General features: G+C 36.7%; 1 protein-coding gene across 1 annotated transcript in view; it reads left to right on the top strand.

Moving 5' to 3' along the window:
* NOL10 (nucleolar protein 10) overlaps positions 1-24549 on the top strand; it is a 51487-nt gene extending 26938 nt beyond the window's left edge. Inside the window, exons 14-21 of the mRNA XM_085056853.1 lie at positions 10838-10964; positions 11840-11919; positions 12117-12215; positions 12815-12904; positions 14593-14766; positions 15155-15402; positions 20597-20699; positions 24143-24549. Of these exons, the coding sequence (XP_084912979.1) occupies positions 10838-10964; positions 11840-11919; positions 12117-12215; positions 12815-12904; positions 14593-14766; positions 15155-15402; positions 20597-20699; positions 24143-24262 (1041 nt within the window). The 3' untranslated portion in view covers positions 24263-24549. The remainder of the gene's footprint in view (positions 1-10837; positions 10965-11839; positions 11920-12116; positions 12216-12814; positions 12905-14592; positions 14767-15154; positions 15403-20596; positions 20700-24142) is intronic.
* Positions 24550-27466: the final 2917 nt, after the last annotated feature.

Raw genomic sequence — 27466 nt, 5'->3', positions numbered from 1 at the left:
TTGTGTCTGGCATTTTGACACTAATAGAACAGATTAGCACTAGAGTGCAAGATTTTGATTTCTTTGAGAATGTTTTCATGTCTTCTGATTGGCAGTATTAGGTCATTGTGCATCGATGCTGCCTCAAATGTCATCTTGAAGATCATAGTATGAAGCTGTGTTTTTTAGAAGACGGTTGTTCATCTTGTTCAATGCAGCCCTTCCCCACAATGGTTTTGGTAGAGTGGAAAGCAACCATGAAACTGGCTTGTGCTAAGACATTTTTTCTGTTCTGAAACAGTATATAATGTAGAAAAACATTTTATAGTCTGGAGGAAAAAATACCATAAAATAAAATGGTAGTTATGACGTAGAATAGAAAATGTTGGTCTTAGTCTTTGTTCATTTTGAGAACTGTGAAATGACTGGAAAGAAGGGTTGTTATAAAGCAGTGTATTACAGTTGAGCTTTGGGGCTGCCAAGTGTCAAAAAAACAAACTTTCCATTAATAAAAAGATACTTGAATGCATCTTTGGCCTTTAAACTAATTCTGAGTTTTGATATATCAGTCTTGTAAAATTGAGTTTTCCATCCAGAACAGCCTAATCCTTTACACACACACACACGCACACACACAAAAAAAAAAAAAAAAAAAGTCTGGTGCATGATACATTACCTATATCACAGTATTTACAAGCATAGGAAAAAAGTTGTTTATCTTCACAAGCAGAAATGTGAGCTTCCTACTTTTAACCTAAACACTTTCAAACTGAAAAATAACACACTAGGCTTATTCCCAACAAAGGATATCCTCCATTTCCCATGTGCTGGCTGAGAGACACAGTCCCGCGTATCACACGTTTATAGAAGGAAAACGCCAATGTGCGAAAATCAGGAAACAATTTCTGATCTTCCTGTAAAACTTTAGATGTTTTTTGGTGCTGATGATGTAGTAGTTCAACATCATGTCTAGATTATGAAGGTGTATGAATGCAGCTTTGGGCTGTTGTGGTTGTTAGTGTTAGGCAGCACTTCTTCCATATGTTTTGAATGGACAGCAGCACGCTGATTGTAAAGTCATACGTCATTACAGTTTACATCAAACCCTTCATAGAGCACAGGAGAAAACTCTTAAAAGCAGAAGTTGTGTAGAATTGTACCAGGTGATTGCTCTGATCACTGATAGAAGAATCACACGTTTTTAGTGTTGTGACTGTTTCTCAAGCAATTGGTAGTAATGGTCCTTCTGTTTTTGAGTTCCTATTTTAAGAAATAGGTTTTGAGGAGGGAGTGTAGTCCCCTTCTTTTAAGCCTTGAGTATCTGAAAGATACTTTTTATTTCTTAACTTGCACTTGTTCTTTCCTTTGGGCCTTCTATTCTTCACTTGATTTCTGAAAATTTGGAGATTCAATTGCCTAGCTTCAGTCAGTGAAGAGAGAAGCAGTCACAGATAATGAAAATATGTAAATGCTGAAAGGAAGTTTTGTACTGTGCTACATGTCTATCAGCATGTAATAAGAACTAGTGTGTATTAGCTTTTGGATCAGAAAAGACAGAACACATGAGAATTTTCTCCACGGAATAATTTCTACTAAGTCCTTATTTCATTACATTTGAAAGCAGAGGGTAACTGTATTGTCATCTTTTGTGCTGCACTCAGTATTGAGCCACATGTTGTAAGTTACGATTTTTGTATGCAGAAACAGTAAGAGTTACGAAGACCTAAGATTTCTATCACAGAAAACCTTAGATATAAATATAACTATAATGTATATGAAAACTTTAGAACATTTATTTGAAAGATGTTTCCTACTTAAAATTATTTCCTAAGGTATACAAAATTTCTTTAGCATTATGCTCTGCAAAGAAGTTGGTTTGTGCTGAGCTTATCTTCATTATCTGTCTGGAGGAGTTGCACATTCCCAAAAGGTAGTTGCTTTTCTTTCCCTTTGTGTTGTCTGGCAGTACTTGTATAAACTCACAGAGAAGTCTTCCTCCCACTTTTGCAAAAAGCAATTAAGCTGCAATGGTAGGGAGTTACTAGAAATACACACATTCCTAGATTTCCAGTAGTTTGTCGGTTATGTAAGGCAGACAAAAAGCTTCATTTGCCATTACTTTTACGTCTGTAGCATTCCTCAAATTTCCCTAAAATACAGGTCATCCTATGTCGCTGTTGAGCCGCTAGCAGAGAAAAGACCCGGGTTCTCAGTGTGGCAAGAAAAAAGAGAGCTTTATTATTTTGATTCCAACCTATATAGACTTTTCAGAGGTCACCCAGATTGGTCAGTCAGAAACCTCCCCCTAGGCCTGATTGGCCAGGCCTGAACTGTCCAAATCTCGAGACACTGTTCTAACATCATCCAAACTTTATCTTTGTTTATAAAACACAGGAGAAAGTTCTCATGGGAAAGACCTGTGCTAGCCACAATCCTCCAGTATGTTTTGTTTTAATGACTGTAAAGATATCTATGCTGTAACATTCTTTGGCATCTGGTGTGTTCTGTAAGAACCCTGTTGTTCCCTGCCACTTAAAAGCACAAGAGGCAAGATCCTACACAGTGTGACAGTTGAGGAATTTTGCTGTCCCATCAAGAGAAATGGAGAAGGGGATGTGCTGGGACTTTGCATTTCTAGCTTATTTTTGGTGGTTCTTGCTTGTTAATTTAGATTGCCATCAGAGGCTATTACGTACATGCTAAAATCAATGCATGTGTTATTCTCATCTCTGTTAGTAATGGAAGTTTTGTTCATTGATGGCCCATGCCCTTAATATTGCAAGAAGTGACATTATGTTTTGAGAAACAGATTTCTGAACATGTTGGAACAGGTAGAAGCTGTGTAGTAGTTCTTTCCTTGTTTAAAAGAAAGACCAAGACAGTTACAAAGTTTCCCACATACCATTTCCTTGTCTGCCTCCCCTGGAGTCACAATTGTAAATGCAAGGGAAGAACTTTGAGGAAGGTATTCTTTCTGGTGTGTCATGGTAGGGTGGTGGTTTTTGTTAGACCATGTAAACCATGAAGGTAGTGTCGTTTGTGAGGGAGATTGGGCTGGTTCAGTGACACTGAGTCACTGAACAGTAAATTGACTTCATGAAGCTATGCAAAGGAATTGGTGATAGCACTTGGTCAGATGAGGTAGGGAATGGAAAGTGTGAATAGCTTAAGTAAAATGTGGTTCCTGACTTACTGTCAGCAAGGCAGTAGATCAGCTGATCATACCTGATCTGCACCTATTTTTTTTTCATGGATAAAGAAAGACAATTAGCAGATGTCCCTAGGTGAATAAAACCCATGAAGTGAATCTCAGCTGAACTTATAGTACAGTATTAAGTAGTTGCCTCTGTTTTTACAGCACATATGCTGTAGAAACTCCTGTATTAGAATAAGGACAGACTTCTAGTAACTTTTGAATTATTTCCAGCTGATGTTTTTGGGAAGGTGCTTGAAGCAGGTCATGGTTGTAACACATGCTTTGATAAACCACTCTCTTCTTACCTTTTGAGCTTAATTTGATTAGTTGAATTCATGTGAAAGTAGTGTGTTCTTGTACTTCATGTTTCAATGTATCTTTCTGACTTCACATGGTCTTGATATTTAAAACCTGTAGGGAGTCTGATAAGTAAAAGACCCACAGCAATACTTACGAAGTGTTTGATTTATGTATGTCAGAACATGATAGGGACAATGGTGAAAGCATCAGCCTCCTTATTTTTAATGCCATGGCTGGTAAGTCACATATGACTTGAGAAGTATCCCTTTTTTGTTCTCTCTTGTGAGGAAAAGAGCTATTCTGGTAATCTTATTTACAATTTTAAGGAGTAACTTGATTTGCTTGAGGGCATTTTTTCCCAACATTATGAACAACTGGACCATTGTCTCCTTCAAAAATGGTGGTGTCACCAAGAACACTCGCAGTGAGAGCAGACCTGTGACTGGTTAACTGACTGTGGTACTTGTCAGATGAGAGGATATGAGATTTAAAAAACAAAACAAACCAATCCACCACTATAAAGCCAAGCTGCTTAAAATTAGAGAAAGAAGTACTTACTATCTGATAACTACCAGGGCAGAAAGATTTAGTATCATTCCTAGAAGATGCATGCAAGTTGCTGCACCAGTTTTTGTTAACAGTGGGAAGATCTTAAATGCAATGTTTCCTTTAACGTGCTAAGGAGTAAAATCTGCAAACAGTTGATTTGGCAGCTTCCATAGCACAGTGAAAGGTGGGGAAACCAACTATTCAGCCTCTCTGATTAATGAATCTGCCAAAAATGTCTGGATGTGCTGGAGGTAGGATGAGAGAAAGAGCCAATTCATTGTAAAGTTCAGTGAAATTTATGAGTACGTGGGCTTAAAACCAGCTGCAATGCTGTTGTCAGTAGTATGCCAAAAAGGAAGAATGTGCTATTCAGTCTCTCCTGGTCTGTACTCCAGTGAGCTACTTGATGTCTTTAAAAGCACAAAATCTACACCATATGATGTAGGGTGAATGAAAGCGTGAAATTATGAAAAATTTGTGGGAGATTTGTTTGGAGTTTATTCCCCAAACCAATTTAATTTAGAGAATCAAAGAATTTTATTCAGTCCATTAAATAGAATTACAAGATTAATACGGCATAATTGGTGTTGATTGTAGAGCATTCATAGGAAGAAAGAAGATTATAAAAGAACGGCAGAATTCAAAATGACAAATTGTTTGTAGCACACTGGTTGCTAAGGGAAACGCTGTATATGGAAACACAGTAGATAGAAACATAACAAGATAATGTGATCCCAAGGCTCCTTCCTAACATGAGCTGATCTCTTGGGCTGTCTATGACTGAAGGCCAAAGGCATAGCAACAAGAACAGAGAGCTGCAGCTTTTCACATCTACAAGCTAGAAATAGTCCATCTGGGTTTTTAGAGTTACCAATTGCAATTGATTTAATGTTGACTGTTAACAAGGTGCAACAAGGCGTTCCTTTTTCTCTTGACTTTTCAGTGCAGCTAGATGGAAACTTTTCAAAGTTATTATATACTGTTTTTGTCTAATTCTTAAAATTAGAGAAAACATTGAAAACAATACTCTTAAAATGAAGAATAGTTAATATTTTATGTAATTGCATTAATTAAATTTGGCTCTACAATTAGGGAGCTAATTATTTTTAAAATGCAATTGCACATTTCAATCACTGCCCACACCCTGGGGATCACCATTTTTTTTTATGTCCCTCATTGGACCTTCTGTAATCTCTTTCTCTTGTTAAATGGTGTCATTGACACTGAGAATATGCATGCATAGATGTGCATTTGCTTTCTGCAGCAAATACATCCTGTTAAAGTTTTTAAATGTTTTATATTGTGCCATTTCATTAAAAACAAACAAAATTAAGATTTTATTGTTATTATTTGTCTTCTTCAAAGAATTATTTTTGTCTCCTATAGGTAAATGTGTATGTGAAATCATTGAGTCAGAGAAATAAAATATATTTAATTTCAAGAAATGATCATGTAGAAAATAATCTCTTTGTTGAAGTGCTTTAAGTTTCATTTTTGGTTTTGTTTTTTAATGGGAACAAAGAAATGGAGGAGCTTTCTTGGATTGTGAAGTCAAGTCCCATTTTATCACAAGCAATCAGACTGTATAATCTTTTCATTGAATATTTCAGATTTCATCTGAAAATTAGTTGTTAGTTGTTCCCCGTTATCCCCACTTAAAAGGCTGTTAAGAGTGACATTCCTCTGATGCTTAGCTCAGCTCAGCTCTAGTTTACAGTGTCTCTGTGATGTATTTATTCTTGTGCAAGCATTACTGTTTCAGAAAGCCTCTTCCTTGCCTTTCACAGTCCTTGCTACAGTTTGCTTTCACAGTATATAGGAGCTGTACAAAATATCTCCACCAACTCATTAACAATTTTACACAATCTACTGTAACTACAGATCTGTTGAAGACCTTAAAATTATGCTCTTTTTGTTGTAATCACAATTTTTCAAATAATATGGGAGTGAATTGTTTAGTTAGTACATTTTTGCTACTTAGTAATGGTCTTAGTCAAAATGCATAGAAGGTACCACAACATGGCTGACAGAAGGTTTTACTTCTAAGATACAAAAGAACAGTGATAGGATGTATTTTCATGCTTTTTTTTTTACTAACTGTATCACTATGGTGTGGCATGATAGGGTTTTACAGAGTTAAGTTTTGTGAAACTGAAGTTTCTGTGAATCTGTGTGTTGCTGTGTTGTGCAGCCACAAGAGAAAAATGCCTCTGCTTTCCAACACCTCTGGAACTGTGTGGTTGAATGATGTCCACATACATTAAGTTAGTGTTCTAGAGGGAATTTGGACAGTCTAAACTTTCCAAATTATAGTGAATGAATTTCAAATCTGATTAATTCTGTCAGTGAATATTTTGCATATTTTTGGTTGCTAAAATAGATCAGTGAAGATTGGAAGAGGTTTTTGCTGGTTGAGTCTTATTATATTTTGACATCTTGTTTACTTCTAAAGCGTTTATCACTGCCTTATATGAAATCTTCCAGGAACTTACGGTTTAACATCTTGAAAAATAGCTTTTGGAACCTGTTTTTATTCCCTGAGAAGAGAGCAATTGTTCAGTCACTCACAATTGGTAGAATTGGTCTCAGAAACCTTCAAACAGATACTTAACAATACTTGTCTGGATGTGCATTCAAAGTAGTTTAATTTAAAACTTTTGACAACTGACTGTGGAAGCTTCTGTGCATCCTGAGCTTCTTTTAAGTTGCTGAGCGTGTTTAATACTAATTAGGATTAGGGCAATTTTTCTGGGGCTCTAAGGGCTCTGCAGAGCTGGCTGTCAGACTGTTGAGTGGTGTTTAAAAGTGTACAAGTGCAGTCCAGTGTTCCAAACTGAAGATAAGGAACATCTGTTGTGGACTGTGAATAATACCTATGCTGTTCTAGGGTTTATTAATTTCAGTAATGACAGGATGATACTTTCTACAAAGGAATTAGGCATGGCCATAAGAGCATTGCTGTACCATGTAAGGGTTGTGGTGCCACAAGACTATGAAGTCAAACATCTTGTAGAATAGAATACAAAGAACTGTGATTTTTGAAGTTATTTTACAATATTTAAAAAAGTATTTTTCTGTGAACATTTTTTTCTTATATTTCTTGGACAGTTTGGTCTTGGACTTGTTCTTGCTTGGTTGCATGCTAGACCACTCATTATATTTTGTGTTTTCTATGTCTAAAGTTAAGAAATATTCTAATGAGTATAAGAAAAATTTGACATTAGGTGGCACAGTACTAATAATTACTAAGTCCACATTTTTACTTCCTGTGGCTCAAAATAAAATGAAAGTGGTAAGTTTTGCTGTGGGGAGGAGGGAACTGGTGTGACCCATCTGTCACTCTGCCTTGCCAGTGTGGTGGTGGGACACTGTGGGACAATTGTGCTTCTGTCACCTCATGGGTGAAGTCAGTGAAGGAGAAAAGCACTGGGAGGGGAGCAGAGCACAGTGCACCCCATCACTTGCTGGCAGCTGGCCTCTGCTGGTGGGTGAAGCTCCTCTGTCGATCAGCAAAAACATTTTCAAAACTATCTTCTTGACTTCCAGCAGCAATTGGCAGAAATCGTCTCAAGAAGTGGTTATCCTACAGAAAGTGGAATAATAATGAACAGCAAAAAATACTGGTTGGTGCTTGTGTCTGGTTTTCCTGTCCTAAAAAGAATTTGGATAAAAGCCGAGTGTAGATGTGCACTCATTTAATAACGATTTTCCCATTGGCTGAGTGTAACTTTCCTAAAACTGCAGAGAAACCTATTTAGTATATCATATTGTAAAAATGAGATGTCACTTAAGTTGCATGAAATTACCTACCTCATAACATTTTTTTATTCTCACTGTGAATTTCAGTGCATTTTTCTCTATTAGGTGTGGTAGATTTGTACCTTTCCAATCCAAATTGGCAAGTATATTAATTGACCTACACAAACTCCACAGTTTTGTTTTGTTGTGGTGGCTTTAGCAGGCTAGGCTGAGGTGGTGCAAGTGCTGGATGACAGCAGATCCAAGGGGTCCCACTGGGGTTGCTATGTGCCCACTGTATGGAAGCTCATGAGCTGGGAGAAGACAGGCCAGTTTCACTGACCCAACCTTGTCCCTGGAGGCACAGTGCAGACCAACCCTCTCAACTGTTGCTTTTGTATCTGGGCACAAGAATGGTGGATCCTTGGAGCCTCCCATTCTGGAGTGCTTTTAGCATCATCCTGGGATGGCTGTTTCTTGAGAGTGGAGCATTAAATTCTGCAATTAAAAATGCAATTGCAGTTAAATTCTGTGCAGGATTACTATTGCAAATGAAGGTAATTTCTTCTTTATGTTTTTATAATTGTGACTGATATTGTTTGCCTTTTCTACTTCTAAATTTCTTCCTAAGCTTTAAAAAATGTTTCAGTTTAATACATAGAGCAGAGCTCCTAAAGTGTCCTAGAATAGGTAGGCAAGTGGTTTCAGTGGGTGGGAGAGGGGGAAATAAGGTAATAAAATATACACAGACATCTCCATAGGGTTTTCCTTTCTGTCAGTTTACTTGTAAAATTTGAATAATGGTTGGACTTTCTATTTTTTCCTGGTATTCTGCCACTGCTTTTTTCCGTTAATTATCTCATTTCCCCCACTTTGTTTTCTATGATCTGATCATCCAACTTGCTCCACAGATTATAATGAATAATCAAGTTTTTGGCTTTATGTGTTTCATGGCACATATTATGCCCCATGAAAGGTTTTATTCTCAGTATCAGGTTTTGAGTATAGGAATACTTGGAACAATGAATGGAGCTACAGCTGAAGAGTAGGTAAACAGTTTTCCCTTATTTGTGAGACTTCTGCTTTAGTTACTCATTCAAAGATTTATCCCAGTCAGGATCCTGTTGGAGGATTGCCCTAAATGGTTGTGGTGGCCTGGGTTCTTTGTGCTTTGTAGGTCTTGAGTAGGTAGTGTCATAGATGTGGAAGTGATGAAAACGTTTATTGAAGTGGTAGAGGTCTTCACACAATGTGTCAGCACGTGGGAATGGATGTGAGTCAAGGATTCTCTAATTTCTAAAAATCTTAGTAGAGAACATTGTCCTTAAATTTTATTACAAGAAAAGTTTTGATTAGTTAGTAAGCAACTTGGGTTGGTTTTTTTTTTGGGTTTTTTTTTAATAAGAAGGTCAAACTGCTTAGTGTAAAACAAAATTACAGTTAAACTTTAAGTTCTTCCACACCATTCGTACTTTGATGGTCTGGTAATGCAGCACAGATAACTGATTTCTTAAGTGGCATGAAAGCATTAATAGATAGAGACTGCTTTATTTTTAATATAAAAGCTTGGCATTTAAATAAGTGGGTTTAGGGGAAAGAACTTAAAAAATTAAAATCTGGATGGAGACAAGATGGAGACAAAAGCTTCTGGAATGTAGGCAAGAAATCAATCTGGATGTTATATATGTCATTTATTCCTGAAGCAGACATGGGGATTTTGGTTAATTAAGTAGGTAAAGTGTTTCTTGTTAGTGACATCTTGGGTATTTCCTTGGAAGCTCTTGGTAACTGGAATGAAATATGCGGCATGGTTAACAAAGTGCTTTCTTTCATTTGGCATGTAATGGTTCTCAGCTAGGGCTGAAATCCTAGGAAGATAAATCATATTTAATACAGAGACAATAGTGGGCTAGAATAAAATATTATTCTCTGGAGTGTTACAGGCTAGAATATGAGTAGAGTGTTATGGTCTAGACACAATTTTACAGGGGTTTTTGTGTGTACTTGTCTTCAAAAGAAGACTTTTGAATTAGTAGAAAGACACTTTTTAAATTAACAGCATTTTCTCATACTGTTATCACATAATGATGTTAAATCAAACTCCATATATTTTAAATAAGTGAAATCACTTCTAGTTGTTTCCATAATTGAATAGGATCTCTAAATATTGTTGTATCACAAGCATTCCTATGGTTGTCTTGACTGTAGAGTTTTTAATGTGAATTTTTAGCAAACAAATCAGAAACCTCATTAAAGATCCCACTATGGGATTTAACTGGTCACTTAACATTCTAAAATGTCAGCTGATTTACTATAGAGAGAGCAATGTAGTGTTAGATTTTTCCATGCAGTTAACTCACCTACTAAAATAAGAGTGCTGGAACAGCTGAGTGTGGCTGCATGAGTCAAGATGGAGAGGAATTTCAATCAGAACAGCGGGAGGGAAAAGTAAAGGGAGCAGATTTTTAACTTGGGAAATTAGAGGAAATTTATATGGAAAAATACATCGATAGTGCTACCTCATACTGTGCAAACAAATCCTTTGCCTCATCATGGAAATATGCAAGTATTTTTAATATTTCTCATTATCTGTTCATACAGTCTGGGTTTATCCTTGAATAAAATATCTGAAACATACCTGTGGTGTTTCAATTAAAATAAATGGGGCAGAGTAGCATTTAACATGATTGCGTAATGAACCTAATGAGTTCAAGATCCAGCAGCACTTTACACATTCGTTGCTATCTAGTGTCATTAGTTTGTAATTTCATCTATAATGTTTGGCTCTAAGCTTTTAATAAATTAATCAGTCTGGGACCACTTGAAACAGTTAAACTTGAAACCTCCAGACTGGCTGGTCTCAAGTGACCTAAATTAAAATAATACTTACATAATCTATAGTACTCTTTATTGGTAATGCAAGCAATAGGTTTCATTGTGTTCTCTTCTCTAACTGCGGCTCTTGAGGTCTGCAATGGGATTAATTTGTTGTTCCTTTACAGCATTACAGTAGCCAAGACTGAAAGCTTTTTCTGTAAGAAAATGCAATGTTAAAACTTTCCGTGATATCCACAGGTTTTAGGACCTGCTCCAAAATGGTGTTCCTTCTTGGACAACTTGACTGAAGAACTGGAAGAGAATCCAGAGAGCACAGTTTATGATGATTACAAATTTGTTACCAGAAAAGACCTTGAAAATTTAGGTAAAACAGCTGTATATCCTCTCTGGCTGACTTCTGTGTTCAGTTTTTGAACGTTTACACATCTGATTTTTTTAATTCCAGTGTGATGTATGAGGACTATTAGAAACTCACTGATAGTAGTTTCCTCTAGTCTTGGTTATTAATATTCCAGACTGATGGCTCTAAGTTTTTTGATTCCCAACCAATGCAACACTAGACACTTGTGTTTCTCAGATTTTTATCCCAAGAAGGTGATTGATACTTGCTAATATAATATGCCTGGGAATCTGTTGTGTGTGCTTTCATATGTTACCTGGAAGTCATAGGAAGAGAGGTTGGTTTTCAAAGTATTTTTGAAGTGCTCAAATAGAATTTGGAACTCTCAGCCAAAGGCTATCCTATTTGAATGTAGTAATTTTCAGAAAATACAAATCATTCTAGGGCTAGTAGTTTCAAAAAATTGGAATGCTGGAAATTACATAGCAGAGAAGGTAAGCAGGCTTCTCCCAAAGCAGTCCTTTTTCTGTCTGTTACATGGTTTGATTCCAACATTTTGCTCCAGCTTAATTACCTCTGACTGTGAGAGTTGGGTTTGACCCAAGGCAAAACTCTTTAATTAAGAACATCTCTATATCACACTAAAAACGGGATTGTCAAACACCTATGGTCTTTCAAAAAATCCTCTGGAATTTTTTGTGAACTTCAATAGACCATAATGCATGTGGACATGATATTTATTCCCAGTTTTACTTAGTCTTGATGTCATGATTGTGCTATTAGATTGATGTGTTGTCTTGGCAGTGCTTGTTTGTCTTAGGGAAGTGAACTGGCTAGCTTGGAATATAAGTTCTTTATATATGAAAGCTCTTTGAAGTTCTCTGGAACTTTTTTCCCAGGCCTTGCTCATCTCATTGGATCATCATTGCTCAGAGCATACATGCATGGCTTCTTCATGGACATAAGGCTTTATCATAAGGTAAATAAGGCTGAATCTTGTCAATTTTTATTCTTAACAATAAAATATGTGTGTTGGGGTTTTCTTTCTCTTTTTGTGGGTTTGGTGGTTTTTTTTTGTTTTGTTTTGTTCGTTTGTTTGTTTTTTTCCATCTAGATAATGGACTGTGTTCTTTATTAATGGTATTTTCTTTTTTACTTCCTTCTGCTTTTTCAAAGGCAAAAATGATGGCCAACCCCTTTGCCTATGAGGAATACAGAAGAGAGAAAATTAGGCAGAAGATAGAAGAAACACGTGCACAGAGAGTTCAATTGAAGGTAAATTCTATAAACAAATAGTATACTCTGGGGAAAACTATTCATAAAGAGTAATATATTCCTAAGTGTGTCTTAGAGATGTAGTGACTTAGGATTTGATTTTGTTTATCATTGGACACACGAAGTAATTTATAGAACTTCTTGAATGGAAACATAAAATTCCCATGCATGTGATTTTGAAAGGCTAATACCAAACTAGAAGAGCAACTCTCATCTCATTTGCCACTTGAGCAGATAATCCACTGGTAAAACTTTGCAATTTCTATTTCTCTCATTAGGTTACTTAAGTCATTCAAACATGATACTCTGGAAACAGATACATGAAAATTGTATTGTGTTTATAACTAGTAGTTTTCTAGAGTGGATTTGTTTAACATAAAAGGAGAGAGTTGCTTTTAAAGTGCTAAAGCTGACATATTAGAAGATAAAAATGATACACAAGCTGTTAAATCTTCTCTTAAATGCTGTTGCTTTACTAGTACCTAGAGAAATTTTGGAACTAGTCAAGGACCTTTTCTGCAATAGTTGTAAGAAAGTAAAGCATGTAGGTTGTATGTGTAAAAGGGTAATTTATTGATTAATTGCTTTCCTCTTTTTAGAAACTTCCAAAAGTTAATAAAGAACTTGCACTCAAACTGATTGAAGAAGAAGGCGAAGAAAAACAGATTAGTAGAAAAAGGAAACACAAGGTGAGCTCTTGCTTTGGCAGTGTCTCTAACTGGGAGCAGAACCAGCAATGCTTACAGGATTCATTTTTTGTTGTTGTTAATGTTTGGCCAAACAGATTCCAAATACCATTGTTTTTCTTTCTTAGAAATAACTTATTCTGGTAGGTGGCTTTAAGATGGATTTGACTGTAGCTGCTGCACAAAAAAGACCAAATAGTAACTTAAAGCTAAAAATGGTAAAATATTTGTGACTCCAGAAGCTGGTTAATGCAGCCTCAGTACCATTGCTGTTCAAACAAGACCTATTGTTTGCATTTGTTGGTATTTTGGTGGTGACCGTGACAGGATAGATGTAATTTATAAAATTTAAGATACAATTACCTTTTTTTGCATATACAGTTAAATGTATTTTATAGAATAGCCAAAATGGTTTGCTCTTATGCAACAGGAGTTCTTCTGGATGTTAAAAATAATCCATTTTACTTGTAAGAGGAGTTTTAACTGATGAAATGGGTAAATGTTTAATATCTAATGGGAGGGGACGCTTTTTATAGGTAGTACTGCACAGGTTCTCATTCTCACAGGAATGTAGCATTCATGAAAGGCAGACATTAGCTGCACGTGATAAATAATGAAATCTTGTGTGTTAAGGTTAGTAGGAAGCGTGAAGTAGTAAAAAGTAGGTGGTGGTGAAACTTAAATGCAGACCAAAGCAAATGGTACAATGAAAATGAGAGTTCAGTAGATGATGACTGATCTGTCTTGGAGTACATACAGACTGTGTTACGAAGTGGACTAAATAGAGTGTATATAAAAATTCAGGTTATTTTCCTGAAACAGCATTAGAGTCCTATGACACGCAATTTATTTTAGGCTTTGGGATTTCGTTTTTGGCTGTGAGTGAAAGTCACTCAATTGTACTGTTTTTGTGTTTGAAATTTATTCATCTTGTTTTCTATATCCTTAGTTCTACCCTCCTTTTCTTAAGTAACAATGAAAACTTAATGCTGTGGTGGGATTAATATGCTGGTATAGGTTGAGCAAAGTTTAAAAATTAGCATTTTATAATAAAAAGCTATGTATGCAGTGATTTTTAAATTACAATTACTACTCTTCTCATAAGCTGAATTAGTAGCTTGAACTGTTCTGAACTCACCAGTAGCATAATTTACTCTGAGTTTGTTTTACTTTGACATGAATAAAACTGCCTTTTCCATTCTGTATGTGAAAGTAATGAAGCAAAAGTGTTATAATGTGTATAACAACACTTCCTTTTAAGTATTTACAGTAAAATAATAGTAGCATTGCATAAAGACATGTACCATTATAATTTGTTTTACATGTTGTAGAATCATCCCCATCAGGCAGTATATTTGCCTTGGAGCTACTGCTGATTAGTCAGTAGATATCAACATGTCTCCAGACTAGCTGGCTGAATGTATGAGAAACATTTATTTGAAAATGTTAGTAATTGTGTATTTAAAGTGTCTGTACTGTGCATTAAAAAAGCTCTTGCTTACAGGTAGCTTAGAACAATCTTTATAAAAGTACAATAAGCATAAATCTTGATTTTTATTTGACCTGGAAGGATAAAGCAATTGGCATTTCATATGCTGGTTATTAATTTTGTTTAATTAAAAAAAAAAGTGTTACTTATTTTGTTAATGTCTGTTTCAGAATTGTCTAACGTGCTCATGCTTCTTTTCCAGAATCTGCCCAGCCTTCTCAAAGATGATCGTTTTAAGGTTATGTTTGAGAATCCAGATTTCCAGGTGGATGAGCAGAGTGAAGAATTTAGGTTACTTAACCCACTTGTTTCTAAAATAAGTGAGAAAAGAAAGAGGAAACTAAAGATCCTAGAAGAACTGGAAGCACAAGGACAGGTAAAATATTTTCCATTTGGATTAGGGAAACTCCACAGGCTCTTTTTCCCCTCTATTTCAAGCATTCAGACTTTTCACCCCAGAAAATGGATGCAATGTAAGAAGGTCTTATCAGCTACAGTAATTAAGTGTAATTTATAATTTTAATCTAGTTTTTAGATATGAATAATATTGTTTCTGCACAAATTCAGGTTTGAAAAGCATTAAACATGTAGATGATAATTTCATAATATATGTTCAGCTTCATTTGCTGTTACTGCTTTTGTTTAAAAATTGTAATTCTCTTCAGCTGTATCTATGTAAAAGCTGTCATGTACTCTAATTGCAGGAATGGTTTGAAAAGCAAATTAGGTGATGATTTCTTATTTTATGCTATTTTTGTCTGCAGGAAGAGGAGGAAGAACCAGAAGGAAAAGCAAGTGATGCAGAAAGTTCTGAGAGTTCAGATGATGAAAAAGGCTGGGTTGAAGAGGTCAGGAAACAGCGCAAGCTTTTACGCCAAGAGGAAAAACTAAAGCGGCAGGAAAGGCTCAAGGAGGATCAGCAAACATTACTGAAACCTCAGTTTTTTGAGATTAAAGAAGGAGAGGAATTCAGAAGCTTCAAAGACTCTGCCAAAAAACAAAAATTAATGAAGTAAGACTAATGTTCCTATTTTAATAGCTGGGGGTGGATGATTCTCAAGTATTTCCCTACAATGCAGGCCAGTGATGTTTTGGCTTGGAAGCCAAAACATGTGTATGTTGTGGCTTGTAAAGCCACACCTGGTGATCCAAGGATATAACTCAAAGTGACATGGTCATTGAAAGCTTTGTTTTATGGATAAACAAATACACTATTTAAATTAGGACAGAGACACAACACAAACGAGAGGAGTGAGATAATAACATTTTGAGTCAGACTGGGGAATCCATCACTCAGGGTTGGTGAGGTGCTGTTCTCACAGATAACAGTGATGTCTTTTGAGACTGGTTATATTTCTCCACCAGTGTCAGTATGAGGTTAACAGACTGGTTGTTTTTCATCTGACCATCTAAAATGATGTAGAATGCTATGTGAATACTCACTGTTTTGGGAGTAGGATCAAGATGGGTCAACGTGGTAAAAGGAAAATTGCTTTGTCTGGGTATTTTTATGGCATCTAGAAATTTTCAAAATCTACACTCTCCTTGTAATGTCAGGACTAACTATTTCTGGTTTTCTTTTTGCAGTACAAAATACCAGGCTGGAAGGGTGTTTGTTTAATGTAGTTTTTTTTGTTGGGTTTGGTTTTTTCATTTCCTTAAATTGATGATCATCTGAAATAATGGGGACATGGATAAGCATGTCAAACTAAAGAAAGAGCACATTAAATTAAAGGACCTGGCTTTGAGGGGCTCAGTGCTTGCAAATTTCATTGATTTGTTTTTTTCAAAGGTGAGTTCCCTTCAGAAGATGAGATTTGATAGCCTTTTATTGTTTGAGGCACAGACACTCATTAAAACCTTTCAAGACAGTCATTTCAAAGCTCCTGCAGCACAGTGAGTGCAGAGCAGAATTTTCACTAATGTTGGAAATGGATTGTTGAGCCAGATGGATCTCATAGTAAACATTCTATTTTTACTTAGAATGAAATTATGCAGTCAAAGAAAAGAAAGTGAATAATATATATAATGGGGCTGTTTCTTTGTGTCACTAGTGACTACTAGTTGTTGTATGATGGAAATTTTCTGGGGACACATAAAGAAACATTTGATAAAAATTCAGCCTTTTAACTAGAATTATCATGTAAAATGGATTTTCAAGTACTAGCAAGACAGTGTTCCTATGGTAGTCAGATAGTTTATGATTTCCATGTTGTACCTGTAAGACCTCTTTTAAGTAGGAATAGTAGTATTTTATCAGCAGGTAATTTCACATGGGGATTTTTCTTTGTTCTTTTTATTGAATATACCCTCTTATTCTGGACTTTTAACTTCCTTAGGTTTTTCTGTTCACTTTCTTCTGATTATTTTTCTCTTTTTCTTCGTTCCAGAAGATGAAGCAAGTTATTAATTTTGTCAATTTTTCTTCTTTGTCAGGAGAAAATCCACTCTGGATACTCTGACAAAGTATTTTAGGTTTTTTGGGTGGTTTTTTTTTGTTTGTTTGTTTGTTTTGTTTTTTACACTTTAATTCAATTTGTAGTCAGATTAGATGTAACTTGGAAGGAGCCTGAGACACTGGTCAAATGACACTGTATTCTCAGTGCATGTAAAATACTTCATTAAAAGGCTGTATGGCTGCAGCCTACTCATACTGTTTTGCACAAATTCAGCTGCTAAGCTCTAAAGCAAATTCTCAAGGACACTCAATTTGAAGCATAAAGATTTCATTTCGTTCAAAAGATGGAAGGCTTAAATGTGAACAAGGGTGTGGAAATGCAAGTAAATACGCCAAGACAGCTGTAAGGAAGAGAAACATTTACAAAAAAATAATGGAGTGGGACACAGGACAAAGTAAATTCTTTCATTTGGATTTAAGGGAGAAAAATAATTTCTTCAGCCCAGGAAAAACAAAAGCAAATACCACAGACCTGTCCAGTAGATGAAGGAATATCTGTGATGACATAAACCATCCAAAGACTTTTTAAAAACTGCTTTTAAAGAAAGGAGAATCTGTCTTATGATTTGCTGCTAATAGATACTCTCTGTGGTAGGTGCACAGATAGGATATAGTGTAAAATGTAAAAAAAAAGGAGAGGAATTTGAGGACAGAATATGGATGGGCCAAAAAATGGATGTGGTAGCATCACTTCCTTTATTTTCTGAGTCACTGTCACTGAATTGACTTATATGGAGTTTTTTTATCTTCGTCTAAGCAATTAGCTCTATGCTCACTGATCCCCTTTGTGCTCATCCAAGCATTGTTCTCAGTATGGAGTTTGGTGTTCCTCAAATTCTTAGAAGAAATTTAAAAATCGAATGTTGGTATCTGTTTCATATAGTGCATATCTGATACGATTTTGTAATCATAATGATTTAGCCTGTGTTGTGAGCTAACTTGTTTGGTTTATAAGCATTTTTACATATTAGAATTTTATGAAGAAAATAAATATGTTTTGTGCTGGCCTCATTTAGTGACAAGTAGTCAGCATAAAAGTAATTAATACTGAAAACTGGAAAGACTGTAGTGGCATGTACAATCTGGTGAGGCTGGCATGTTTGTCTTTGATTTGATATATCCAAGTTACAGAATGATGGTCTGTGACCAATATAATTAAGTACCTTAATACCTTCACTACGCATTTAATGGCTAGATGTTCTTTTTTTCTCTAATCATATAATGTTCTACCTGAGGAAACAGTTTATGACTTATATAAAACTGGGTGTTTCTTTTGACATGTTCCTGACTCAGCACGGCTCCAAGCCCAACTTCTAAAGCGGTGGTGCGTACTATAAATTTCTTCCTAGACCAACAGTACTCATTTCTCTGCACAGGAAAGCTGCAAAATTTACTCACAGTTCTATAAAACCACTTGTCTCAAATCCATCTATGTTTAATTTTCCCCTTTTATACTCTTACTCTTGCACAAGAAACCTGCAAATCTTTGCTTTGTTTCCATTTAAGTTTCCTACCTAGTAACTTGAAAGGAGAACATAAAAGGAAATTATTTTTATCTGTGTGCTAAGAGCTCTTTTGATGTAGTTGATGTCCCTTTAAAGAATACATTACTGAAGTTAAAGCATATCAAAATTAAAAACTATAGTAGTCATATTATATAAAAAGTATGAGAGTCAATGTATGTGTCGTCAGAGGTGGCCAAGAAAGCCAACAAAAGCATAGTTGACATTCCTAGGTATTGCTAAAGAGCTATTCCTGTTTTACAGCAGGAAAAGTACTGAAAAACTGTTCTGCTTATAATGAGGAAAAAAGAAGTGCATGGGTAGTTTTTTGTTTGTTTTTTACATTGTGGCAGGGAACTTCACTTCTCATAACACTGTTAATTTATCCCTTGAATTAATTTGTTGAGGAAGATGTAAAAAAAACCACCAACCAAAACAAACAACCCAGCTCTTGTGTTTGTGTATCAGTATGTATAATTCACTATCACTTGAGGTCTGCACATTTGCAGATAAATAGAGCCATACCTATATTTTTGCAGTAAGATTACAACCCCACAGCATGTTGCTAATATCTACTCATTTTTACTCCTGACTGAAGCAGTGTCTAGGCAGTCATGCTAAATAATTGCTGGGTAGTAGCCATATTTCTCCAGTTCACTTTCAAAGGGGAGAAAAATGGGACTTCACTTGAATGTAGAAATCCCACCACAATGTTGGTGACTGATCTTCTGCCACAGTTAGCTCTAAGGCTTAGCTTGTCTTTCTGATTCGCACAGATGGAACAAGTTTTTACATGTACTCAATGAAAAATATACTACAGAAAAAAACACAAAGTACCCAGTCATGAGAAATAAAGTAATTCTTGACAGTAATTTTTCACTGTTAATCTGAAAAGTCTTTGTTACATAAAATGGCTCATTAACCAAAATTCAGTGGACTTCAGAGACTTCATGCATAGGCCACAGCCATGAGTTTTTCATACACAAAAAATGCCATTGACTTTGGTGGCTGCTAATCATCTCTATTTTTATGATGATTTATTTTCCACTTTAAAACTTGTACAAAAAATGTCTCTTGGCCCTCTTCAGAGAGAGCTGATGAGGCACTAATAGCATCTCAAATTGCAGAAACTAATTTTGTTTACAGTTAGGAGAGTGTTTTCTAAGCACATGCAGAGTGAGTTTGATCATATAAGCCATGTCATAGTCTCAAAGGGTGCTCCTTACTCGTAGGACCTACCCTGCAGGAGAAGGATGAGCTGTGTTAGGACTCACAGGTGCCTTTAGGGAGGCTGGCTGAAGCCAGCACTGTCCCTGCCTGCCTTACTCCCCCTGAGCTGGAGGGTATGTGGGAACAAGGTGTTTTTCCACTCCTCAGCTGTTCCAGTTTACAGCCCAACTTAACTGAAGTCAGCGACCGTGATATTAAATACCAGCTCACGACCTGGAGCAAGTGGGGCACATCCATGTGTCTTGCTTTTGCAGGGCATTAACTGCCAGTGGAGGAGAGCTGAAAACAGTTTCGGCCACACCACCTACCTCCTTCTCCACAGAAACGCTGGAGTTTGGTGCCTGAGGGAGAGGCTCTACACCAGCTTGCTTACAGAAACTCGGTGATAAGCACTGTGCTTGCTTGAAGGCATGTGCTTCTGTGGAGCTCCTCTCTGGGCCCGTGGCCTGTCTTTATCACATTCACCTATTTCTATTGTTCTTTTATTCAGAAAACTATTTGGACTGTGTGAGTGCAGCGTCCAAACAGTCATTTGTATTTGGATTAAATAGTGAAGTGATTCATTCGGTGATTAATTCATTCTGTTGTATAGTCAAGCTTACTTCCTTCCCTCAAAAGGGTTTCCAATTCAGAAAAAAGATTTCAAGAAAACTGAATATATCGACCCTTACTTCTTTTATTTGTGCAGTTTAATATCCCCAACTTTTTCAGACATTTCGTAGAAAACTATAGCGATAGGAGGGTGTGGTTTCTTTCTCAACTAGAGTCATGTTACCTTTTTTCGCAGCAAAAACAATGAACTTTGCATAAATTCTAGAAGTGTTTCTACTGAAAGCAATATCTGGAGGGAATGATTTAAATTTGTCTTTCTTTTCTGTTTCCTGAATGTTTATATTTTTAGAGTTATGACATTTCAGGGTTTCAGAGGAATTTGGATTAGTTTTGACTGCATTATCAACTTTTATTATAGTAAAAAAATGGCAAAAATAGGGACTAATGTTAGTTTTTCTTTGCAGGAAAACTCTTGAAGATCGTTTGAAGCTTGAAGAAAAACTTGGCACACTCAATGTGTCTGATACCACAGTAGGCAGCAAACAGGCAACATTCAAATTAAAGAAGGTGAGCTATATATATATATAATTTTTAAGATAATGCACAAGGAACTTTAGTTTTTGCATGAAAGAACAGGAACTTTAAAACCGTCAAGCAAATGTCCCTCTTCATTTCTTTATAAGCTGCCAACTCTTCAGTTTCTTGCCAAGAGAATGAAAGCCTCCGGTAGTACTCTGTGTGTTTATTCCTTATAACTCAGGCAACACTCATAAAATCTTACGTTCCGGTGGAAAGTAACGGCTTGCATCTTTTAATAGTTGATTTGCAGACGTAGCACCAGAAGCTTGTGACCTTGCCTGACTTCAGTGCCAGCACTGATCAGATCTCAGTCTGCAGGCCCAATCACAATCAAGGTTCTGTAGGGGACAGGCTTTCCCTTGGTTTAGCATATTGAGAGGTTTCAGCATGATAGAAACAGAGCTCCAAACCACCTTTGTTATTGACCTTGTGTAACACAGGTCACAGGAATGAGCTCTGGTCCTGTACTGGTTGTCAAATTCCATTTGAAGTGTGTGGTTGACTGCTACCTAAGTACCTTTCCCAAGAGTTTTGATTTCCCATCCTAAAGAATTTTGTAGATTGCATACAGATGATTGCTTTTTAGTGTGGGGACAGTTAAATGTCTGTGTGTATCTGCTACTGCTGTAGAACACTTAGGGATTTTTTTACTAGAAAATTGCTTTAGAACTGAGGAGAGGATTCGTTATAAAAGCTGAAGACCCTAATGAATTGATACTTGACTGACAAAATTTATATTGGTTAAAATTGGTTTTCCTCAGGTAACCATCTTTGCTGTAATACATTTCTCCTTACCAGTGGTCAAATACTATTCTCACTGGTAAAACACTGTTGCAAGAATGGCTAAATAGTTACTTGATTGTCACACTGGATATGCTTGAAGGAAAATAAATCAGATTTATTGACTGTCTCTACCTTACTTATTTTACCTGATTATTATCTGTTTGCAGTTGTCCTTTGTCATCTGTTTTCGATTCCTATATTGCTGAAATTTAAAAAGTGGTGACTGTGAAATAAGTCACAAATTCCTCTGCAGTGCCATGTAGGGTAACCTTTCTTGGGATTTTACCAACTCTGTAACTGGTATGTTGGTGTCTTGCAGCTTATAAATGGATTTTGCAGGGCTTCAAAGCACAGTTTCTTTTACAGTAGCTTTAACTAAAGAAGTGCAAAACCACAGGGTTTCTTGCAGTTGGTGGTGCACACTGAACTGTCACCTTTTACTGACAGTTTTGTAAAGATTTGGAAGCAATGTGGACAGACCTTGCAGGAAGAAGGCAGACACAGCAGTGGTTCAGAATGGCAATTTTACTTGATTCTGTCAGATAAGATGCTGCTAACATATATGGATTTTCTTTTCCTGACGATTTACTGAGACTGCTTTATTGCAATATGTACACTGTTGTCATCTGCATTTAAAAGATTTAAAAAATCTAATTTAAAGAAAAAATAATGCATCTACAGTGGAGATATTTTCTCCTATCAACAGAACAACAAAGTAAGACTTAAAAGTCTTCTCTCAAATAAACAGACCCTGTGTATATCTTCTGAAGTCCCAAGGAATGGAGCAGGGAGAGCTAGGAGGAAGTCATGCTATGCAGTCTTGGCACTCCTTTTCAGAGGATGAAAAGTTGGAGTTGACAAGCCAAAGAAGGGATTTTAGTGTTACTTGAAACATCAGCTTCTGCTTTGTGATGCTCTTTCCTCTAAGGGCGGTTGTATTTAGGAGTAGCTGGAAAGATTAAGCAGGGGAGAGAATTGTGCTTCCATAGGGTTGGTATCACTTCAGCTTTCAAGTCAGTGGAATTGAGGCTGAACTTGGCTGCTGCAGGTGTGGTATGTTGGCAGCCTCCTGATGCCCAGCTACCACTGACAGGTCCAGTGATGAAATTGTTTGTCATTGACATTTTCCAGTTCAGTTTTGAATATGGCTCCTACAGTGTGGCAACTTATTTTTTAATATCAATATGCTTTATCATAGCAAATAAATCTAACAAAATAGCAGGGTTTCTAAAATACCAAAGTACTTATACTACTAGGACAGTATAGATTTTTTTTTTTAAATGTCTTCCCAAACCATAACGTTTCTAATGCAGATCAAGGTCATTCAGTTTCAATACACTATGAGTAGCAGTCAACATGAATTTAAGAAAGATTCATCAAGATTATTTCAGAAGAGGTCTGGAGACAGAGAGAAACTACTTGTGTTTTCAAATAGTGGGTTTCTTGTTGCTCTACTTGCAGTGAAAATGGGATCAATAAATTTCATCAAAGTCTAAACACCAGTAGCTTTTCCTGCCTTGATACCAGTATGGGCTGACTGCTCCATTTGGTAAATGGGTTCATATCTCACCTCAGCCAAAATGCTGTCCATGCAAGCAAATCTCTAGCTCAGTTTAAATGGTAGGTGAGTGGGAGACTGGCGGGGGAGATAAGCTGATACGAATGCTGTTGCAGAATGAGATGCAGAGGGGATGCAGCTGCATCCACAGTGGTAATTCTGTCACACTGTCAGTGCAGTTATCCTTGGCTGCTTGAAATTGCTCGAATTGCTGGAATATTTTGTAGCATGAACAGTTGCCTGAGCATGGCTAATTCAAGTCTGCTAGTTCCAGTTTATGCTTAGTTTAAAGACAAGCTTTAGTCTTCCAAAGAAAATATTAGTTTATGGCTATAAGAGCCATTTCATCTACATGGTACATAAATTAAACCCTTCCAGCATGTTTTTGATTAAGAAACATTAATAGAACATATGCCACAGGAGCAGAGATTTAAAATTAATTTAATGTAGAAAGTCTTTCTAGAATTGCATGCAGCATATCAAACACTTTCAAGAATTCCTAAGAACACATTTTAGGAAACGTGTATGCTTCAGCAAATTTAGCTAATTGTTCTGTATTTTTAAAATTAAATTGTGCAATATTAAGCCTGACAGATTTCAAGAAGCATTTGGACAATACTCCTGAGCACATAGTGTGACTCTGGCCAGGGAGACCCCTGTAGGGCCAGAGGCTGGACTCAGTGATCCTTCTGGGTCCCTTCCAACTCATTCTATTCTCTGATTCTGTGATTAAAGTTGAAAACACTAGTTAACCAAAGTAGATACTAAGCAGGCACCAACTGGGACCTGTGTTCTTAAGAGTATTCAAACATGAATGATGGTGTGTATTGTTAAGCATTGTTTTTTATCTGAAATGTATTTTTTTTAATATCTTTATGTTAAACATTTGCTCTGAAAAACTTGGAATAATAATGCCTAAGGATATCGAGAATTAATAGGTACAGTCTGACTGAAGATAGCATGGGGCAACTAATGGTAACTTTTCCTGATTTGCTTAATGGAATTCTGACTTGATATATTGCTACTGAGACAATGAGGTGATGTGTAAATTTACAAGAACCTGAGTCTATTTTTGTTTTTAATATTCCAGTCAGAACAGCAAAGAAAACAGCAGGAAGCTGAGAAAAGACATCGTCAAGAGAGGAAAACTCTTCGGCGCTCTGCCAGTCATCTCAAGAGCAGACGTGGAAGAGGACGACTGTTTCATTGATTTGTTATATTTTTTTAAGGAACTTTTTACCTCATTTCTCATTTGAAAAAGGGGCTTTTCCAAATTGGAACACAGTACCAATGAATTTGTATTTTGATTCATTGGTAAACACAAACCCAAAACTTCCTAAACCCTATGTTAATTATTGAAAAGTTTATGAAAGTTAAAGTACTGACCAAAGGACACTATGACTGTGGTCCAGTGTGAACTGTGTTTGTTCAGAAATCACCAGCAACTGGTTATTGTGTAACCCTGAATGTTTTTTATATAAGAATTTATGTATACAATGAGGCTGCCTGTCTTTTATTTAACTTAAGATCTTGAGTTTTAGTTTCTGAAATCTTTATTTGTGACTGGTTAGATAGAAAATCAAGGGTAAGTTATTTTGTCTAAAAGCTTATCTTTGCAAGGGAACAACAATTTTTTTCTGGTTCTTGAAGGATGACACACAATTCTATTTCTCACACAGTTGTAATTTTCAAAAAGTGGCTTTATATTCTTGGGCTGCCTTTCGTAGCAAGTGGTAAAAATAATTGTCAGGAGGGCAAATGAGAATGCCTGGTTTGGGTTCCTCTGAGTCATTTTATATGGAAACATCTCTTACCACACCAGTTTACAAAGGGGAAGCTCAGAATGGTAGTCGTATTAACTTAGGTTTTGTAAATACTGCCATAACTCCTGCACAACCTGGTCCTGTTGTTTCTGTTTCGGAAAGCCAGCCACAGTTCAACATAGATCAAGTTGTATATGTTCACATAACAAGCACTTCAAGGCCATGCCAGTAGTCACCTATGCTTAAAAAAAAAGGGTTTTAGTTAAATAACTTAAAAAAACCTAGAACCTAAGTAGGAATTAAGCAAATAGATTAATTTTCCCTTTGATCCTGAAGGAACCTTTTATTGCATTTTAAAAGCCTTCATAAATTGCCTTTTTGCTAGATCAAAAAAACTGAACTTTGGATCCAACAAGAATCAGTGAATCTCCCTGCCACTGTAAATGTTTTTAAGAGACTCATAGGTTCTTAAGTGTTTTGCTTTATAAACCAGAATGGTATTAATCTGGTCAAGTCTCTTGGACAGTATTTACAGAATCTTTGGAGTTACTTCTGTAAAAGCCTTGGTTTCTCATAGCCTGATTTTTTGTTGTTGTTGTTTTTAGATGGTAGAAAAATTAGCCACATGGTTAATTTTATTTTCTCACTGATTTAATTTTACCTGCTTTAATTCCTTCTGACTTTAATTATATTGTTGTCTTTAGTTTAAAAAGGCCTTTTTCACCTGATGTTTTTATCTTTAAAAACTAACATTGCAGTCATCACCTCTGTCCTTGCATTCAACTAAGGGATGAGTCCCTCAATACCTAGTTTTCTGCCTCTAGCTGTCAAATTTGTGCATTGTCCATAAGCTTCTCATGCTTTTTATTTAGCACAGAACTATTCAGTATTCCAATGTCAGTCTTACCCATGCTGGAAGTACTATTATTACATCTCCTTAGGCACTGAGAAAATACGAACACAGTTGTGGTTGCTTCAGGGTATGTCCCTCTTTTTGGAGTCTTTTGACATTCAAGCCTTTGAAATCCAAATGCAGTGACAGGTTAAACTTTGTACTAGTGCAACATCTTCTCGCTGGAGCATTATGTTATCTCTTAGAAATTATTTGTGTGCAATTCCGGTGTGCTCACATCATACATGGGGCTATATGAACATGGAGAGATTAACAGTGGAAACTTGCCTCTGTTGAGGTTGAGACTGGGAGAGTTGGGGACTGAGTGGACAGAACTGATGCTGTGTAAGAGCAGGACTTTGGCAGAGTTTGCTCCTTCTCATGATGGGCCTAAATCCCATCATATTTCGTCTAGAGCTAGAGGCACATTTATGGTTTAAGGCATCTCTATTTTCAGCAATGATTTTGTGGGCTGCCAGGAATACAAAAAACAAAAAAAACCCGAAGTGGTTGGTGTGCAGGGTGGAAATCAATTTAGCTTGAAATGGTTAACTTTCAGCTTAAAATGAGTGTATTTCTTGTGGTTAGAGATTCTTGTGAGTGACTGGTTTAAGTCAGTGTTTTGCTTTTCATGCACTTACAGTCATAATGTAAGTATTGTGATAGTATTTATCATGTATGTAGGTTGAAGCCTATTTGATTAAAGGAATATGCTGTCTGCTGTTAGATAGAAGGCATGTGCAAGCTGCTCTTAGCATGTCACCTATTTCACATCAAAGATAGTTGATGTGAGATACACTTTAAACACCTCCTGTGACCTGCTGTTAATGCTCTTCATAATGCACCTCAGGACACCACTAGCCTTCTTGGCCCCCAGGGCACTGCTGGGTCATGGACAGCTTGTTGTCCACCAGCACCCCAGCTCCTTCTCTACAGAGCTGCTTCCCAGCAGGTCAGCCACCAGCCTGTGCTGGTGCCTGGGGTTATTCCTCCCCAGGGGCAGGACCCTGCACTTGCCTTTGTGGAATTTTAAACAGTTCCTCTCTGCCTATCTCTACAACCTGTAGAGGTTGAGGTCAACCTGTCAAGGTCCATCTGAAGTGCTGCACAGCCCTCTGGGGTATCAGCCACTCCTGACAGCTTTGTGTCACCAGGCAGCTTGCTGTGGTGGCATCTGACCCTTCATCCAAGTCATTAATGAATGAGTTAAACAATATTGAACCTTGGGGGACACCACTAGTGACAGGCCTCCAACTAGACCCTGTGCCACTGACTGTGACCCTCTGGGATCTGCCATTCAGCCAATTCTCAGTCCACCTCACTGTCCACATAGGGACCTGGCATGACGCATGTTTAAATTGTTGAGTGATAAAGTAGATTAACAGCAGGTTAAAGTTGTTGAACAGCTATCTGGGGAAGATTGGAAGTTTCAGTAGAAGCTGGTGCATTAATGCAACATCATTGCAAATAAATTAATTTCATCATGCAACCAAAGCAGGCATTTCTTATATGTCAGCCTAGTTTCATTTATGTTTTTCAGTCAGCAGTCACTTCATTTTCCATACTGCAGGAATCAGTATTCATCCAGAACTGCATTTCCTAGAAGCTGAGCAGCTGCTGGGATCCTTTGTGACATTTAAGGCTCATACTCCTAAGGTAAGTGTGATCAGATGCTGTAGCCTCATAGAAACCCTGATTGTTTCATACGTATGAGAACTTAGAAGTGAAAATCAGTTTAAAAACTTGCTATAAATAAATG

This window comes from Lichenostomus cassidix, chromosome 3 (assembly GCF_008360975.1).
Source record: "Lichenostomus cassidix isolate B80296 chromosome 3, HeHo_3.0, whole genome shotgun sequence".
In the NCBI taxonomy this organism is placed as follows: domain Eukaryota; kingdom Metazoa; phylum Chordata; class Aves; order Passeriformes; family Meliphagidae; genus Lichenostomus; species Lichenostomus cassidix.
The sequence above is the reverse complement of the archived record's forward strand: the minus strand, read 5'-3'. Positions and strand labels throughout refer to the sequence as shown.